This window comes from Oncorhynchus gorbuscha, linkage group LG16 (assembly GCF_021184085.1).
Source record: "Oncorhynchus gorbuscha isolate QuinsamMale2020 ecotype Even-year linkage group LG16, OgorEven_v1.0, whole genome shotgun sequence".
NCBI classification, from domain to species: domain Eukaryota; kingdom Metazoa; phylum Chordata; class Actinopteri; order Salmoniformes; family Salmonidae; genus Oncorhynchus; species Oncorhynchus gorbuscha.
The window spans coordinates 30,447,629-30,465,179 of NC_060188.1; the positions used below are offsets into that span (position 1 = coordinate 30,447,629).

The 17,551-nt window shown below is 41.1% G+C and overlaps 1 protein-coding gene, 1 long non-coding RNA gene and 1 pseudogene across 2 annotated transcripts; 2 read left to right on the plus strand and 1 right to left on the minus strand.

Annotated features, from left to right (window-relative positions):
* Positions 1–17,551, plus strand: part of LOC124000029 — an 81,758-nt pseudogene that overhangs the window by 50,868 nt on the left and 13,339 nt on the right.
* Positions 3,375–4,402, minus strand: LOC124000026 (interferon beta-like). Its single transcript, XM_046306115.1, has 5 exons — positions 4,277–4,402; positions 4,094–4,180; positions 3,813–3,962; positions 3,624–3,716; positions 3,375–3,521 (listed from the first exon to the last, which is right to left on the minus strand). Exons 1-5 carry the CDS (start codon positions 4,400–4,402, stop codon positions 3,414–3,416), a joined length of 564 nt encoding a protein of 187 aa, XP_046162071.1. The 3' UTR covers positions 3,375–3,413.
* Positions 14,799–16,180, plus strand: LOC124000033. Its single transcript, XR_006832533.1, has 3 exons — positions 14,799–15,005; positions 15,150–15,219; positions 15,408–16,180. It is a non-coding gene; the product is annotated as an uncharacterized LOC124000033 (long non-coding RNA).

Below are 17,551 nucleotides of genomic sequence, written 5' to 3' on the forward strand. Positions count from 1 at the left end.
GTATCAAGACCATGAACATTTAAATCAAGATTACAGAGCAATGTGGAAAGGTCTACATTCTACAAGCTTTCTCATAGCATAAGAAAGGCTTGTTTCTCTTTGAGGTTAAAGAGAAAGTCTCCCCACATTTTCAAGTTTTGGCTTGACAACCTTGTCGCCATTGCTTGACCCTCTGAAATAAAACCAAAAGAAGACAGTTAATTAGTATTACAGTTTACATAATGTTATCCTAATGTGCATCTAAAACTAGAATAATGGTACAAAGATGTTAATTATTTTAATCATTTCCTCATTAAGCCGCAAATGTAGAAATGACTTTTCTGTCTTTGAAACCGGTCCACCACTTGGGTTCCTCCTCCTGAAGTTTCAAGTTGTGTTCTAGAGGTAAAGAACAAACCAATATCGATCCTACGGTGACAGCTTAAAGTGAATTGATTTCATCAAAGTGTTAGTGTTGGTGAGTTATAATGTTACTGGTGAGATTATTGAAAGAATGATGTGAAATAAAAACAGGCAATTGTAAAAAACGGATCTTTCCTCCCAACAGCTAAAGGTCCTGAAGATTCTAAAGGTCCTGAAGATTCTAAAGGTCCTGAAGATTCTAAAGGTCCTGAAGATTCTAAAGGTCCTGAAGATTCTAAAGGTCCTGAAGATTCTAAAGGTCCTGAAGATTCTAAAGGTCCTGAAGATTCCCCCCAACTCCATACAGTCTCCTCTCCATTCATAGAGAACAGGCTGGCCTACTGTGGATGATCGTTTTCTACATAATAGCGTAGTATAACGTTACTGTAAGACAACAACAACAACAAAAAACTAATTTCTCGTGAAATTTGAGGACGACTGTGCTGCTAGGCAACATATGTGCTTTGATTGAAACTAAACAGGTAGGCTATGCTACAGTTTGTTAACACCATCTGCTCGACAATTCACTCATTGTACATCATTTAAAACAACACTATAGGCCACTACGAAACTGTAGCCTACAACTCAAGAAAATCTAAATGCATATCCTCATGAAACTGATTGAGATCAAATGGTAGGTATGCATGACGTTTCACTGGAACGTTTTGAAGAGTTGTTATTCCCAATTGACTGTGAGAAATGTGAAGGGAGCTTCACCATGAGTAGAGCAGGGACTGTACACGAAGTTGAGAATCCTGCACCTGCGCAGAAGCCCCGGGACCCCCAGCCACCTGGAAGCAGTGTCCAAAAAAATACGTATCTGCAGCCTGGGCCGATGCAAAAAAATATTTGCCAACTGAAACTTCAGGTTTTCTAAATGGGTTACCTCCCAAATTGACAAATTAATGTCTTTAGTTAATTTTAAATGACAACATTCCAAACTCGTTTATTATGATCTATTAAATGATGGCATAATTCTACTATTGTATTACTTTGCATCATTGTCAGTTACAATTTTATTTTGAAGGCTAACCGCAAAGTCTACTGTTGTGGCAAATCCTTATTGTGTCTAGTTTCACATAGATGGATCAGACAACCATAAATAAAAAACAACTGTCTTATAAATTAGGATTATTTTAGATGATGACACCTAGCTATATAGTTAACTATCTAACTATAGCTACTGAAAAAGAGTATGTCGTTTGGCTATGTTTTGGGGGGGAAGAACATTGTTTGCATCCATCAGCTAGCTAGCTTTTCTTTATGACCAGCACTGTAGGTGCGCGAGACAACTTTAGCAGCATCAGAGCATACCTATCGAAGAATCGTTGTGACAGATGTAATACGAGTGATAGTGTAATCAGTGTGTAATAACTACGTACAAATGTATGAACGCGTTAAATTATTATGTGACAAGTAGTCATATTCAGGTCCTGATTGGTGAACAAGCTTATTTGACACGGCAAATAGTGTTATTTGACACGTTATTATGCGCATCAATTTGGGCACACAGAATAGTGGACTGGAGCAATTTAAATTACTCACCATATCTAAGAGCAGATCTATGCTCAGATCGTTCAGTCTGCCCAACCGTGTCCACCTGCACGGACGGGATGCTGCAGTTTCTAGGCAGAACAGAGTCAGACAGATGCACATCCATTTCAAGCCATGTTTCTTTTGATAGAACTTGAGAGCAACAGACATTATAAATGATTAACAACCTATTATCTTTATTCGATATGATACCGACATTGTTGAAGTATAAAACCAAGTGTCGCTCCATGAAGATATAAAACAATTATTTGTGTTGAAGAAGGTTGCATTGTTCAGGCTTTTGCTTCACTTTATAAGCCCACATTTTCAGTGAGTGATTCTTCATTATGCTATTGTGAAATTAATCAGGTGAATATAATGCAAGTGAACAGTTTTCATACATGGCTATGTAAAGAATTGCATTGGGAGCCATGCATTTCCTGATAACAGTAAGCAGATATTTAGCGGGCAATAATTGAATATGAAAAACGAATAACTGTAACACAATGGTGCAGGTCTCTGTCTTATTAAATGACGGCCATGTTGAATATAAATATGCTGAAATTGTGCATATTGCACACCACACTTTTCAGATTCTGTGTGGGATTATCAAGATCCGTTGTTTCAAATGACATTTCACAGAGACCACATTTTGCTCACACATTATGTCTGTTGACTCTCTTTTAATCAGATTGCAGTGCAATCTAAACATATGTCTGTTCAGTGTTTGTAAAACACACATTTGAAATGAAAATGCGTGTTATTAATAGAGAGACTGATGTTGTGTTGAATGAAGGCTAAAGATCGACCATTTTACCTCACTGCTTGTGAAATCACTGTGCATCTGTTGTCTATTCGGCTAAAATAGTTCCGATTACGGTATTGATAGTGGATCGCAATTCCACAGAGTGGGTTGGAACCATAGAATTAGGATTTCGAATCATTTAATAGGATCTCTATAGTAGGAACTGAATTCGTATAGGAACTCTAAGTACAACGTTCAAAACAGGTCCGCCATGTCCAATGCTAAAACACACTTAATTGAAAAAAGGATTTTCAATATAACCACATTTTGAGAAGATACATTTGACTTGATTTTAGGGCTTTCCTTAATGGATTCGTAGGCTAAACCACTACATGTATTGCCATCCATATGTTCTGAGCATGTTTAATACAAATATGAATGTTCACACATCGACAGACTTGGCTACAGAATGAGCACTCCGATTAACAATATTTAAAAGTATAGAAGTGTTTATTAACTGAACATTTGATGAAGAGCAACATATTTTCAAATAGATGAATCAATAAATTCATGAATAGGCATACATAAAAAAAGAACCTTGTTAAATAAATAAATAAATAAATAAATAAATAAATGAATAATACTGCTGTTTGGCGTTGCACATTACATGATTGTAGAATAGTAGGCTTTTAAAATCAAACAACTGTAAAAAAAAAGATCTGCAAGTTCAAATTCATGTTCTGTTGGCCCACAGAAGGCAATCAGAGTTGTGTTCCAGAATGAACTGTAGGCTGTACAGGAGCTCTTTTCGAACCACTTCCCAGGCGCAGTAACTGCAATTCTGTGAAAATGCAAATAAACTGTTAGGAGAATGTAGGGTACAATTGTCCAATGTAGAGATATTATCAAAAAATGGTCTATTTGTGTTTAACCGATAGTCTACCTTTTCTTTTAGGACTGCTGCAATGTTCCCAAAGTACGTCTTCAGTCCTTCTGTCCTGATGAGATAATCACTGGTATCCACACTGCCCATCATCTGCCAGAAATAAAAAGGCAGGCGATGAATAATAATAAAAATGCCACAATACCACAATTAAACAGTTAACCTATCTGTGTTGGCATAGTAACTCACACATTTACTCTCTTCAATCTGGCGGTATACAATATTCTGAAAATTCTCCAACTTCTGTTGATCCCACTTAGTAGGCAGGTCGTCAGCTCCAAACAATGTGTCGATGTTCTTCAATGTCTCATAAATAGCCTTAGCACCACTGCTACTCAACTGAAACGGACAACAACAATAATTTCAAATAACATAAATGGCAGTTTAAAGTTTTCTCCTTTCTTATCCTAACGGCTGCAAATACTCTTTCATGCTGTAAAGAACACTTGGATGTACTCGCTTGCCCTTACCTGTGGCGCACCGGAGGTTGCAAATGCGGTGGCTGGGAATGCCACGAAGACATTCTCCTGCAGGCACTCCAGAGGAAAATTACCCCCCTGAAAGTTAGAGAAAACACCGCAATCACGTTGTGCTATTCAGTTAAGCATAGTTGGAAAATACTTCACAAGACAAAAGTCATTTAATAAATGTACCATGTCTCTCAGTAGGTTGTGGGTTATTCGCACCAGCTGTCCTTGTAGCTGGCAAGGCATGGGCATGGAGCAAACTTGCGCGAGGCAGAGGAAGGCGCTCATCCAAGTGACAGTCTGAAGTGTCATTCTTATTGTAGTTAGATGATCTGTAGCAGATGATCATTGTTAGTCGAATATAATCCTGAAAATAATTCATTATTTGTATCCTGAATCAATTATCAAATGATAGCATATTGTTGACTCACCTGTTGCCAGTAAATTTTAATTTTCCTCCAGTGAGAATGTGGTTTGTGTTCTGATCCCATATCTGCGGGTGAATTTAAATCCTGAGGATTGAAAGGATGTACAAAAAGTGAAAGGGTGTTTCGCTAAATTAGGAGTTAAAATGAATGAATTTGGGAAAGTTTTGCATAGTGAACCGCAAGACCGGATTTCTCTTTTCGTGTGCTCCACTTCCCTCTCAGCATGTTTCGAGTGTTCCTTCATGGGAGGCAGGCTGAAAGAAAGTAACTCATGGCTGGTCTTGTGAAAGCTCAAACGTTTCTAAGAAAGACAGGTAGAACAACGACCCCTTAACTTCACAACGAATGCGATAGACCTCTTCATGTCTTTATTTTACTAGGAAAGTCAGTTAAGAACATATTGAACAAATAAACTGAAGTAAAAAATTATAAAAAAGTAACACAATAAAATAACGTTGCGATAGACAGGGGGGTACCAAGTCAATGTCTGGGGGTAATGTTAATGTAGGTAGGGGTAAAGTTACTATGCACAGATCATAAAGAGCGAGTGACAGCAGGGGGGGGGGGGGGGCTTGTCACCACGCGGCCATTTTGATAATTGTTCAGCAGTCTTATGGCTTGGGGGTAGATGCTGTTAAGGAGCCTTTTGGTCAAGTACAGTACCGCTTTCAGTGCAGTAGCAGAGATAACAGTCTATGACTTGGGTGTCTGAAGTCTTTGACAATTTTTGGGGGCTTTCCTCTGACACGCCTAGTATATAGGTCCTGTATGGCAGGAAGCTTGGCCCCGGCGATGTACTGGACCTACCCCCCTTACGGCCAGATGCAGAGCAGTTGCCATACCAGGAAGTGATGCAAGCGGTCAGGATGATCTCTGCTGTAGAACTTTTTGAGGATCTGGGGACCCATGCCAAATATTTTAATTCTCCCGATGGGGATAATGACCACTCTATGGAAAGGAGAGACTTACACGGTATGATAATGCTCTCCCTTTTGCTCTACGACCCCCACAAGTGTCAAAGGATTTGTCTGATGTCGGTTCCATTAATGTGCCAACTTCTGTTTCTAGGTCAAAACCGTTTGGACTACAAACTAATGTGACCCCACTGTGGAAATTGGAGATTCTCATTTTGCTCTAAACTCCCCATTAATGTCACAGGACTCATCTGAAGGTAACCAGTGCTGGTTAAAAAAATGGAAGTATGGAGGGAGTTTTGTGTCTTCCCGCAAAAATATTTCCTGAGCGTTGTTTTTTTAAAACAAGAAAGCTAAAACTGGTTTTGAGAAATGTTTGAAAATTAATTACACATTTAAAACTGAAATAAGACATTTGCATAAGTATTAAGACCCTTTACTCAGTACGTTGTTGAAGCACATTAGGCACCGATTACAGCCTCGAGTCTTACATTTACATTTACATTTAAGTCATTTAGCAGACACTCTTATCCAGAGCGACTTACAAATTGGTGCAGTCACCTTATGACATCCAGTGGAACAGCCACTTTACAATAGTGCATCTAAATCTTTTAAGGGGGGTGAGAAGGATTACTTTATCCTATCCTAGGTATTCCTTAAAGAGGTGGGGTTTCAGGTGTCTCCGGAAGGTGGTGATTGACTCCGCTGTCCTGGCGTCGTGAGGGAGTTTGTTCCACCATTGGGGGGCCAGAGCAGCGAACAGTTTTGACTGGGCTGAGCGGGAACTGTACTTCCTCAGTGGTAGGGAGGCGAGCAGGCCAGAGGTGGATGAACGCAGTGCCCTTGTTTGGGTGTAGGGCCTGATCAGAGCCTGGAGGTACTGAGGTGCCGTTCCCCTCACAGCTCTGTAGGCAAGCACCATGGTCTTGTAGCGGATGCGAGCTTCAACTGGAAGCCAGTGGAGAGAGCGGAGGAGCGGGGTGACGTGAGAGAACTTGGGAAGGTTGAACACCAGACGGACTGCGGCGTTCTGGATGAGTTGTAGGGGTTTAATGGCACAGGCAGGGAGCCCAGCCAACAGCGAGTTGCAGTAATCCAGACGGGAGATGACAAGTGCCTGGATTAGGACCTGCGCCGCTTCCTGTGTGAGGCAGGGTCGTACTCTGCGGATGTTGTAGAGCATGAACCTACAGGAACGGGCCACCGTGTTGATGTTAGTTGAGAACGACAGGGTGTTGTCCAGGATCACGCCAAGGTTCTTAGCGCTCTGGGAGGAGGACACAATGGAGTTGTCAACCGTGATGGCGAGATCATGGAACGGGCAGTCCTTCCCCGGGAGGAAGAGCAGCTCCGTCTTGCCGAGGTTCAGCTTGAGGTGGTGATCCGTCATCCACACTGATATGTCTGCCAGAAATGCAGAGATGCGATTTGCCACCTGGTCATCAGAAGGGGGAAAGGAGAAGATTAACTGTGTGTCGTCTGCATAGCAATGATAGGAGAGACCATGTGAGGTTATGACAGAGCCAAGTGACTTGGTGTATAGCGAGAATAGGAGAGGGCCTAGAACAGAGCCCTGGGGGACACCAGTGGTGAAAGCGCGTGGTGAGGAGACAGATTCTCGCCACGCCACCTGGTAGGAGCGACCTGTCAGGTAGGACGCAATCCAAGCGTGGGCCGCGCCGGAGATGCCCAACTCGGAGAGGGTGGAGAGGAGGATCTGATGGTTCACAGTATCGAAGGCAGCCGATAGGTCTAGAAGGATGAGAGCAGAGGAGAGAGAGTTAGCTTTAGCAGTGCGGAGCGCCTCCGTGATACAGAGAAGAGCAGTCTCAGTTGAATGACTAGTCTTGAAACCTGGCTGATTTGGATCAAGAAGGTCATTCTGAGAGAGATAGTGGGAGAGCTGGCCAAGGACAGCACGTTCAAGAGTTTTGGAGAGAAAAGAAAGAAGGGATACTGGTCTGTAGTTGTTGACATCGGAGGGATCGAGTGTAGGTTTTTTCAGAAGGGGTGCAACTCTCGCTCTCTTGAAGACGGAAGGGACGTAGCCAGCGGTCAGGGATGAGTTGATGAGCGAGGTGAGGTAAGGGAGAAGGTCTCCGGAAATGGTCTGGAGAAGAGAGGAGGGGATAGGGTCAAGCGGGCAGGTTGTTGGGCGGCCGGCCGTCACAAGACGCAAGATTTAATCTGGAGAGAGAGGGGAGAAAGAGGTCAGAGCACAGGGTAGGGCAGTGTGAGCAGAACCAGCGGTGTCGTTTGACTTAGCAAACGAGGATCGGATGTCGTCGACCTTCTTTTCAAAATGGTTGACGAAGTCATCTGCATCATGGGTATGACGCTACAGGCTTGGCACACCTGTATTTGGGGAGTTTCTCCCATTTTTCTCTGCAGATCCTCTCAAGATCTGTCAAGTTGGATGGGTAGCGTCGCTGCACAGCTATTTTCAGGTCTCTCCAGAGATTTTCAATCTGTTCAAGTCCAGGCTCTGGCTGGGCAATTCAAGGACATTCAGAGACTTGTCCTGAAGCCACTCCTGCGTTGTCTTGGCTGTGTGGTTGGGGTCATTGTCCTGCTGGAAGGTGAACCTTCTCCCAAGTCCGAGGTCATGAGCTCTCTGGAGCAGGTTTTCATCAAGGATCTCTCTGTACTTTGCTCTGTTCGTCATTCCCTCGATCCTGACTAGTCTCCTAGTCCCTGCCACTGAAAAACAACCCCACCATGTGATGCTGCCACCACCATGCTTCACCGTAGGGATGGTGCCAGGTTTCCTCCAGAAGTGATGCTTGGCATTCAGGCCAAAAGTTCTAACTTGGTTTCATCAGATCAGATCATCTTGTTTCTCATGTTCCTACTCCAATAGGTGCCTTTTGGCAAACTCCAAGCGTATTGTCATGTGCCTTTTACTGGGGAGTGGCTTCTGTCTGGCCACTCTACCATAAATGCCTGGTTGGTGGAGTGCTGCAGAGATGGTTGTCCTTCTGGAAGGTTCTTCCATCTCCAAAGAGGAACTCTGGAGCTCTGTCAGAGTGTCAGAGTGACATTTAAGTTCTTGGTCACCTTCATAACCAAGGGCTTTCTCTCCCGGGCTTTCTGCTCAGTTTGGACCGGGCGGCCAGCTCTAGGAAATGTCTTGGTATTTCTGTTTTTATTTTTAATACCTTTGCAAAAATGACTATAAACTTATTTTCACTTTGTCATTGTGGGGTGTTATTTGTAGATCAATGATGATTGATTTTTAGAATAAGGTGTAATGTAACAAAGGTGTAATGTAACAATGTATGGAAAAAGTCAAGGGGTCTGAATACTTTCCGAATGCACTGTATCAAACAACCTGACAATGATCCACATCATATGGGTAGAATGGAGGCCTTTCCCTGTCATGAAATACAAAGCAGTGTCCCTCTTGGTTCTCATTGGAGAAGACTGAACTCAAGTTAGGTGTCATGTCAGACTCTCCTATACCACTTTGCCCAACATGTTATACCCCAGAGGTTGTAAATACACCCTTTTTAAGTTGATATAACTTGCATTATTACTATAGGGCTGTGAAAACCATAGCCTAAAGGTGTCAGACTGAGCATTTGTCACTGGAAATTGCTGATGACATTGAACATAGTTTGGGATTAGGGTATTTCATTCATTTCAGTCTCTCTATTCTGCCCTGGAATTGCGTTCCCATGCAAAACTAGACAGATAGTTAACAAATAAGTCTTCAATAAAACTCCCAAGGCGTGACTTTTCTGGATTTAATATTTTGAAAACGTTTAAATACAACGCACATGCCAAGGTACCATGTATCTGGCATGATGCCAAACCAGACAGCCAATTACCATATGAGCTGCAACTAGCCAACTCGTTCATTACTCTGATAATGTGCAAACAACTCTGTACAATAACAAAGCATATTACACTAGAAACAATAAGAAAACTACAGTATTGTATTTTTACAATTCGTTTCATGACGCACGAGCAAACTAATACAGCTGACGGCATACATGAAAGGCAAGGCAATTTGTTGTGAGTAAATGCAACCAACTAACATTGCAAGCAATTATATCAATAATAATATCATCACTAGCAATATGCTTGAATCTAATTTACATAGAAATATTTTCCGGTGCTGAAACTAACAAGAAATAACTGCACTGAAAGGACAGCACCTTAGCGTTGCTTTCAGCTGCCTACCTGCGTGCAGAACGACGACTCTCTCCTACTTTCTGTTTCCGTACAGTCTAAGTACCAGAAAGGTCCAATAGGGGGCGACAAACACCATGGAACACAATGAAAATCTGTTTTAACCAACGTAATAAAATAATATGTTACCTTCTAACAGGATGGCAGCACAATCCCAGCCTGGTATAAAGCAATTGTGCCATTATGAAATAAAACATGTATCAAGAAACAAATAATATCATTTTATAAAAATGTATATTTTGTCTCTAGGAGACTTCAGAAAGAAGAAGAACAATCTCTGAGATTGGTCTCAGAAACACATTAGCAGCCTCTTGCTTGACAAATTTTAGTCTACTTTCCTAACCTTTTTGTCAGTCATTTCTGTGCGTCTGACTGTCTTTCAATTAGACAACATCTCCCACTTTTACATTTGTCTTTTCTGCGTCACTGCAGCGTTGTCAGGTACTCCTGTCTCCATCTTTTCCAAAAGGTGTCAGCGATACACTGGACTTGTTCCACTGTTTTCCATTAAGGTCGTTCATGCTGAAGTATCCAGAAGGGGCTCAGGAAGTGCTGGTCTCTTGTGTCAGTTACATTGAGGGTGTGAGAATGGCAGGCAGGTCAGGGTCGGTTAACATTGACGTGAGGGGTCTCGCATTGATTATTTCCATAAGAGTGCTCAAGACCTCATGTGTGAGATGAGTGGAGCCCGTCTGAAACAGCATAGCATTTGGCAACTCCAATGAGTCTCTCCCAAGAACAACCCATTTGAGACGAGTGTGGGGGATTAAATATTTAAGTACATCCCTTGTCTGAGAGGTATTTAGTCAGTTCTGAGTCATTTGTTTCGATTCCCAGTTCCTTGCAGGCACCTATGAAGTTTGAACCTCAATCAGAGCATAGCACTTTTGCTGGACCACGGGATAGAGAAAAAACGCCTTAGCGCACTGATGAATCCGGATGTGGACATGGATTCGATGAGCTCAGTATGGACAGCTCTAGTAGACATACATGGAAAGAGTACCGCCCAGCGCTTGGAGTCTGCACTACCACCTATTTTATTTGTTTAATTTCACCTTTATTTAACCAGGTAGGCCAGTTGAGAACAAGTTCTCCATTCCAAATGCGACCTGGTATGACCTCTAGTGCTACGAGTTATGACATTCCATGGTCCAAACACATCAAGTCCAACGCTGGTGAATGGTGGTTCAGATGTGAGTCTGTCTGCAAGTCAGCCTTGTTTTGTGGTGTCAGGAAAATAACCTCACACTCAACGTCAACAAAACTAAGGAGATGATTGTGGACTTCAGGAAACAGCAGAGGGAACACCCCCTATCCACATCAATGGAACAGTAGTGGAGAGGGTAGTAAGTTTTAAGTTCCTCGGCATACACATCACAGAAAAACTGAATTGGTCCACTCACACAGACAGCATCGTGAAAAAGGCGCAGCAGCACCTCTTCAACCTCAGGAGGCTGAAGAAATTTGGCTTGTCACCAAAAGCACTCACAGACTTCTACAGATGCACAATCGAGAGCATCCCGGCGGGCTGCATCACAGCCTGGTACGGCAACTGCTCCGCCCACAACCGTAAGGCTCTCCAGAGGGTAGTGCGGTCTGCACAACGCATCACTGGGGGCAAACTACCTGCCCTCCAGGACACCTACACCATCCGATGTTACAGGAAGGCCATAAAGATCATCAAGGACAACAACCACCCGAGCCACTGCCTGTTCACCCCGCTATCATCCAGAAGGCGAGGTCAGTACAGGTGCATCAAAGCTGGGACCGAGAGACTGAAAAACAGCTTCTATCTCAAGGCCATCAGACTGTTAAACAGCCACTACTAACATTGAGTGGCTGCTGCCAACACACTGACTCAACTCCAGCCACTTTAATAATGGGAATTGATGGGAAATGATGTAAAATATATCACTAGCCACTTTAAACAATGCTACCTAATATAATGTTTACATACCCTACATTATTCATCTCATATGTATACGTATATACTGTACTCTATATCATCTACTGCATCCTTATGTAATACATGTATCACTAGCCACTTTAACTATTACACTTTGTTTACATACTCATCTCATATGTATATACTGCACTCAATACCATCTACTGTATCTTGCCTATGCCGCTCTGTACCATCACTCATTCATATATCTTTATGTACATATTCTTTATCCCCTTACACTTGTGTCTATAAGGTAGTAGTTTTGGAATTGTTAGCTACATTACTTGTTGGTTATTACTGCATTGTCGGAACTAGAAGCACAAGCATTTTGCTACACTCGCATTAACATCTGCTAACCATGTGTATGTGACAAATTAAATTTGATTTGATTTGATTTTTGATTTGTTTTGGTCAAGTATCCTCCCTCTAACTTTACGGCAGGTGACACACTTGTGGATGATACCAGAGACCAGACGTTTGCTCCCAATAATCCAGAAGCCTGCTGCTCGAATAGCTCCATCTGAAAAATGACAGCCCTGGTGAGCCACTTGCTTGTGATAATGTCTTACCAGCAGAGTGGCAACATGATGTGATGATGAGAGGATGTTTTCCGTGTGACATGTAAGCAGAGAATAAGCAGCCTCCCACCCTCAGCAATCCATCCTAATCATTCACTGGGTTCAGCTTTTTGAGTGTACATTATTTTAGGAACTCTTTTCCCTTTTCAAGGCATTTGAATTCCTTTTTGAAGGATTCATGTTGCACACAGTGAATGATTGCTGTTTTGGCTTGTGACAACTTGTACTGCATGGTTTATTGCAGTCATGCCAGCCTCTGCAGTTGGTGTTGTCCGCACCTTCATGGAAGGTTCTGGCAACATGAATGAGTCGTGCTGTGGCTCGATTGAGAGCTTTCCAGCTTGAGAACCTCTCAAAGCGATGAGAGCCGAGTTGTGCTTCAGAAATCTTAGTGGCAAAGGCAGTGACGTCTGCTTGAATCTTTGCATCTGTTTGAGGCTCTACAAGGTCAAAATTGATTGTCTCAGACTCACTTGAGTTTGCTTGGGTCAGGAAAGGTGGACATGAGAACCAACTGGTGTGCTTTAAGAGTGCAGCTAGTATGGGCCTGGTTGCATGGTCTGCTGGACTGCTGTTGGTGTTTACATAACACCACTGGATGGGTAGAATTCCTGATGTGAGTTACCCTGTTGGCAACATACACATAGAATCTTTTGGTGACATTGTTGATGTAACCGAGAACTATCTTACTGTTTGTGTAAAACTCTGATCAGTTCATACATCTCAACAGCTAGCACAGCCTCACACAGTTCTAGGCGTGGGATAGTGTTGGCCGGCTGAGGGGCCAATTTTGGTTTCCCCAAGATAAATCCAACATGGCATTGACCTTTCAGAGTCAATAACTCTCAGGTAGGCTACCACTCCTATGGCTACTGTGGAGGCATCCGAGAAGATGTGCAGCTCTCTTCATTGAGTGGTAGACAAGGAGACTGGGGTGTTCATCCTGTACTCAGTTATGTTTTCTATCTGGGTTGTTATCTTCATACCAGAGAAACCTTAAGTAATCTCTGTGATCCTCACGTACACCAAAACAGTAAATCATTTGTTACACATCTGCCGTTAGTGCAATACAATCCTTGTGGAAGCGCATTAGGACACCCAAGAGTGTGTTGTTTAAGTCTGGACCACTGAGCAGAACGTTGTTAAGTGACACTCCTTGACACTTAGCACTGGTGTCTCTGTTACCCCAGAACATGTCTTCATGGTATATGGAGCAGAGTTGTCATTGATGTTGAAGAGATTCAAAAACGCTGTCTTGGCCAGAGATTTGCTGCTCTGTTCATCAAGCTCTACATACATGTTGACGACTCTCTCTATTGTCCCAGCTGGATAAGATTTGACTAGGCATATTTTTGACTAAAATACATTTTGATTTGTTTAACACTTTTTTGGTTACTACATGATTCCATATGTGTTATTTCAAAGTTGTGATGTCTTCACTATTATTTCACAATGTAGAATATAGTTAAAATAAAGAAAACCCCTTAAAGAATATATAAAGAAAGAGAATTGTAGCCCTAGGAAGAATAAATAAAGGCAATTGTGTAATGTACTGTAGTCTCCACGAACTATGAAATGCGTTATGTAGACAATAGTAAAGGCCTACTGTTGGCTACATGAGAAAAGGGTCTTTCTGACTTCAAATACACCAGTATCCTAAAGAATTAAGAGAAAACAAGCATAGGAAAGGGTTTTGGCATTAATAAAAATAAAAAACAATGTAAGGCTTATATTATAATATAATTATTTTGGTGACAACCTGGTTGATGAACAATATTTGGTGTTATCACGTTTGTTTATTTATATAAGTATATATGGACAACAAAAAGGCAGTTGCTCATCAAGCATTGCTCAAATAACTTTGAAAAGATTGTTACAAAGTTTGACATCCGAAAAAGTTTGTTCCAATGAATGAAGTTGCACAATAATGTGTCTTTTCTTACGTATTAACTAGCACAAAAATTCGTATATTTTCACACAAATTAAGCCACACAAAAACCCACAAAAATACTTGAAATCTGCTAAATTATTTTCGTACATATTTGCACGAAATGAGTGTGAGATTGTGTTGCAACACAACAAACCAATGTACAAACGTGTTTTACACCATTGGTTGAAACAATGCGATTATTTAAAACCACTTTACATCTTCAAAATGTAGGTAAAACTAGAATTGTGATTTCATGGATAATCCTTCCTTGCATCTATAGTTCTGTGACAATAGTTTTTTTTTTCAACCCCATCTCTGAGCTATTTACAAAAAGAGTGTTTGAGTGTGTGCTTTGGTTTAGTTTGAACTGCAGAGTTCCCCTTTAGAAAGTCGGTCTATAAAAAAATGAATGCATAAAATAAATGAATGGATGAATGCAGGCAGGCGTGAATAAATCATTTAAGTGAATGAAAACAATAGGAGAATAGTTGTCCGTACTTTTTATTATTTAATTGTATTATAAATAAAACACGAATAAATAAATACATTGTGTATACATAAATATCCATCTACCAATATATATAAAATAAATAAATCAGTCATGCAGTCAATCGAGCAGTCGGCCAGTCTGTCAGTCAGTATAAATATCAGCCATCAATCTGTTAGCCAGCCTGAGGAATATGTCACGTCTCCAGTGATGATTATGTGGTTGTCCTCACGGCTTGACTCTGCTGTCAATGAATTTCTTCAACTGCACCAAGTTTTCGCGAATCTCCATTCGCACAATCTCCCATGCGCATGCGCTGTGTTCCTGGAGAGCGGACAAGATAAACATTTTATGTCAGTCAACTCAACCACTGCAGGTGTTGTTGATCTAGCGCATCCATCGACATAAAAACGGCACTTGGCAATTCCAAGTTTCAAATGTGAGTTTTGGCATTGAAATGAGTGCTATTTGTGGTGATCTAGAACATTTGCTCAGATGAATTTTGCCTCTATTCGAGGACATTTGAAATTGGACCCACCTTCTCTTTCAAGACGGTGTTCAGCTTGTTGAAATATGTTTTCAGAGTAACCGACCCTCCATCTCCAGAGGATTCCCAAACACCACCCACGACCTGGAGACAATATAAAATGCTGGTGAGTGCATTAATTTTGTCTTATGAGACGGTTATGAAAATATTATCATATGTTTTGGTGTGTTTGAAGTGTTTAAATGATTTAAATACCAATGCCCACGGTTGTCTGCCCCAAAATACACTGAGTGTACACCACATTAGTAACACATTCCTAACATTGAGTTTCCCCCCGTTTTACCCTCAAAACAGCCTAAATACGTCAGGGGCATGTGTTCCACGGCGAGACTGGCCCATGTTGACTCCAATACTTCCCACAGTTGTGTCATGTTGGCTTGATGTCCAATAGGAGTGGATCATTGAGGGATCATTGCTTTCACCTGGATTCAGCTGGAAAGTCTATGTCATGGAAAGAGCCGGTATTTCTAATGTTTTGTACAATCAGCGTATAACCTACAGCCTACACAAGAGGGATCATACTTACACATAACTCTAAGTTTTGAACTTGACGATATATGACGTTTTGGAACATGTTAAGTTTTGTTCTGTTCCACGTGACTGGCGTCAGACTGTTGTTATATAATTGGTCCACATATCGCATAGCCTCTAATGCAACCAACGAGACGTCCTCATCCTGAATAAAATAAAACAGGGTTTTAGGTTTTAGGCAATGGTTAAACTACCAATTTACCATACTGTACTTTAGTGATACCTAACTTTAGGCTATCAATATACTGATGTGTATCCTACCTCTGTGTTCTTGTAAAGATCCTCTGGAAACATTTGTTCGACGTTTTCTTCTGCACACATAAGTGGAAAGAGTCCACCCTGAAATAGAATTCATATCAATATCAATAAGTAAACTATATTGTGCTAGTAACCTTAAATTAAACATTGTGGTACAGAAAGTGAAAGCATTGATTAAAAATAAAATGTGTTATAATAAAAAAAATAGATGTTTGAATATCATTGCGAATTTTGCTCATCAATTGTGCACACCAAATAGCGGACTGCTGCAGTTTATTTTCCTCACCATATAGTACTGGCGGTCCAGACATATCCGAGCATACAGCTTCAGCTGGTACCTGCAGGGACAAAGGGGAAGGTTTGAGAATGAAGCATACACAAGACTATCCTAGGATAAGTATTCCCCCCCCCCCCCTTTAAGATTTAGATGCACTATTGTAAAGTGACTGTTCCACTGGATGTCATAAGGTGAATGCACCAATTTGTAAGTCGCTCTGGATAAGAGCGTCTGCTAAATGACTTAAATGTAAATATATCTGAGAGCAGGTTTATGCTCACATCGTTCAGCTTCCCCAACCTAAACTGCGTCCACCTGCAAGGTTTTGCTGCTGCTGTGCCTTGGCAGAACAGAGTCAGGAAAATGCTCAACCATTTCAATACAGCCATATTTCTTTTATAAGTACTTGAATGGAACAGAGATTAAAAATGATTAACGACGGATTATCTTAATCTTGATTGATATGATACCTAGACTGTTGAAGTTGCCCATTTTATATAACCCAAGTATCGCTACGTAAAGTTATCAAAATCCCTTTGTGGTGAAGAATGTGTTTCATGGTTCAGACTTTCGCTTCCCTTTATAAGCCCCAATTCTTAATTATGCTATTGTAAAACTAATCAGAAAATGTTTTCCTATCAAGTTAACATTTTTCATATGTAGAGAATTGCACTGTAGCAATGCATTTCATGCTAACATATTCAGTAGGTGTTCAAATGTAGGCCATATTGAATATTAAAAACCGTGGCTGATTTGTTATTTCTATAATACAATGGTACAGGGCTTTCTCCTATAAAATGAGGGCCTTGTTCAATATAAATTGCTGTACTTTTGGAAACTGCACACCACATTTTTCAGATTCTGTGTAGAAAGGTATTTTGATAGGAGTAGCATGGAGATGAATTTTTGCTCACACAGTTTAATCTGTTGTCGACACTCTTTTCATCCGGTAGTTCAATATGACGCATTATTGTACATTTTTAATATTGAAAATCTTTATTAATAAAACGTGCCTTTTTTCAGAGTGACTGGTAATGTTGAATGAAGACTAAAGCAGCCGCCTCGAAAATCGAGAGTAGAGTGCGGTGGTAATTGCGGTGGTGTTGCCAGCATGCTGGGGAATTACTTTTCCTTTTCTCTTATTTTTCTCTTATGCGCTTCATTCTTATTAAATTGATTCGGTAAATTCCAAGGGTTCTTTTTAAAGTTTGTTCCTTTGTGTTTAAAAAAGAGTATATGCCCTAAATTAGCCTTGACGATATATTTGACCTAATGTGAATGACGATGATGCTAAATTAGCCTTGACGATGGTGTATGGATTTGACCTAATGTGAATGACGATGATGCTAATGATGGTTGTAGCTATATTTTT

Coding starts and splice junctions, on each gene's coding strand:
- LOC124000026 (XM_046306115.1), bottom strand. CDS start 4,402: ATGACACTTCAGACTGTCACTTGGATGAGCGCCTTCCTCTGCCTCGCG. Junction 3,717..3,812: donor AGATTGAAGAGAGTAAATGT/GTGAGTTACTAT, acceptor TATTTCTGGCAG/ATGATGGGCAGTGTGGATAC. Junction 3,522..3,623: donor CAGCAGTCCTAAAAGAAAAG/GTAGACTATCGG, acceptor GCATTTTCACAG/AATTGCAGTTACTGCGCCTG.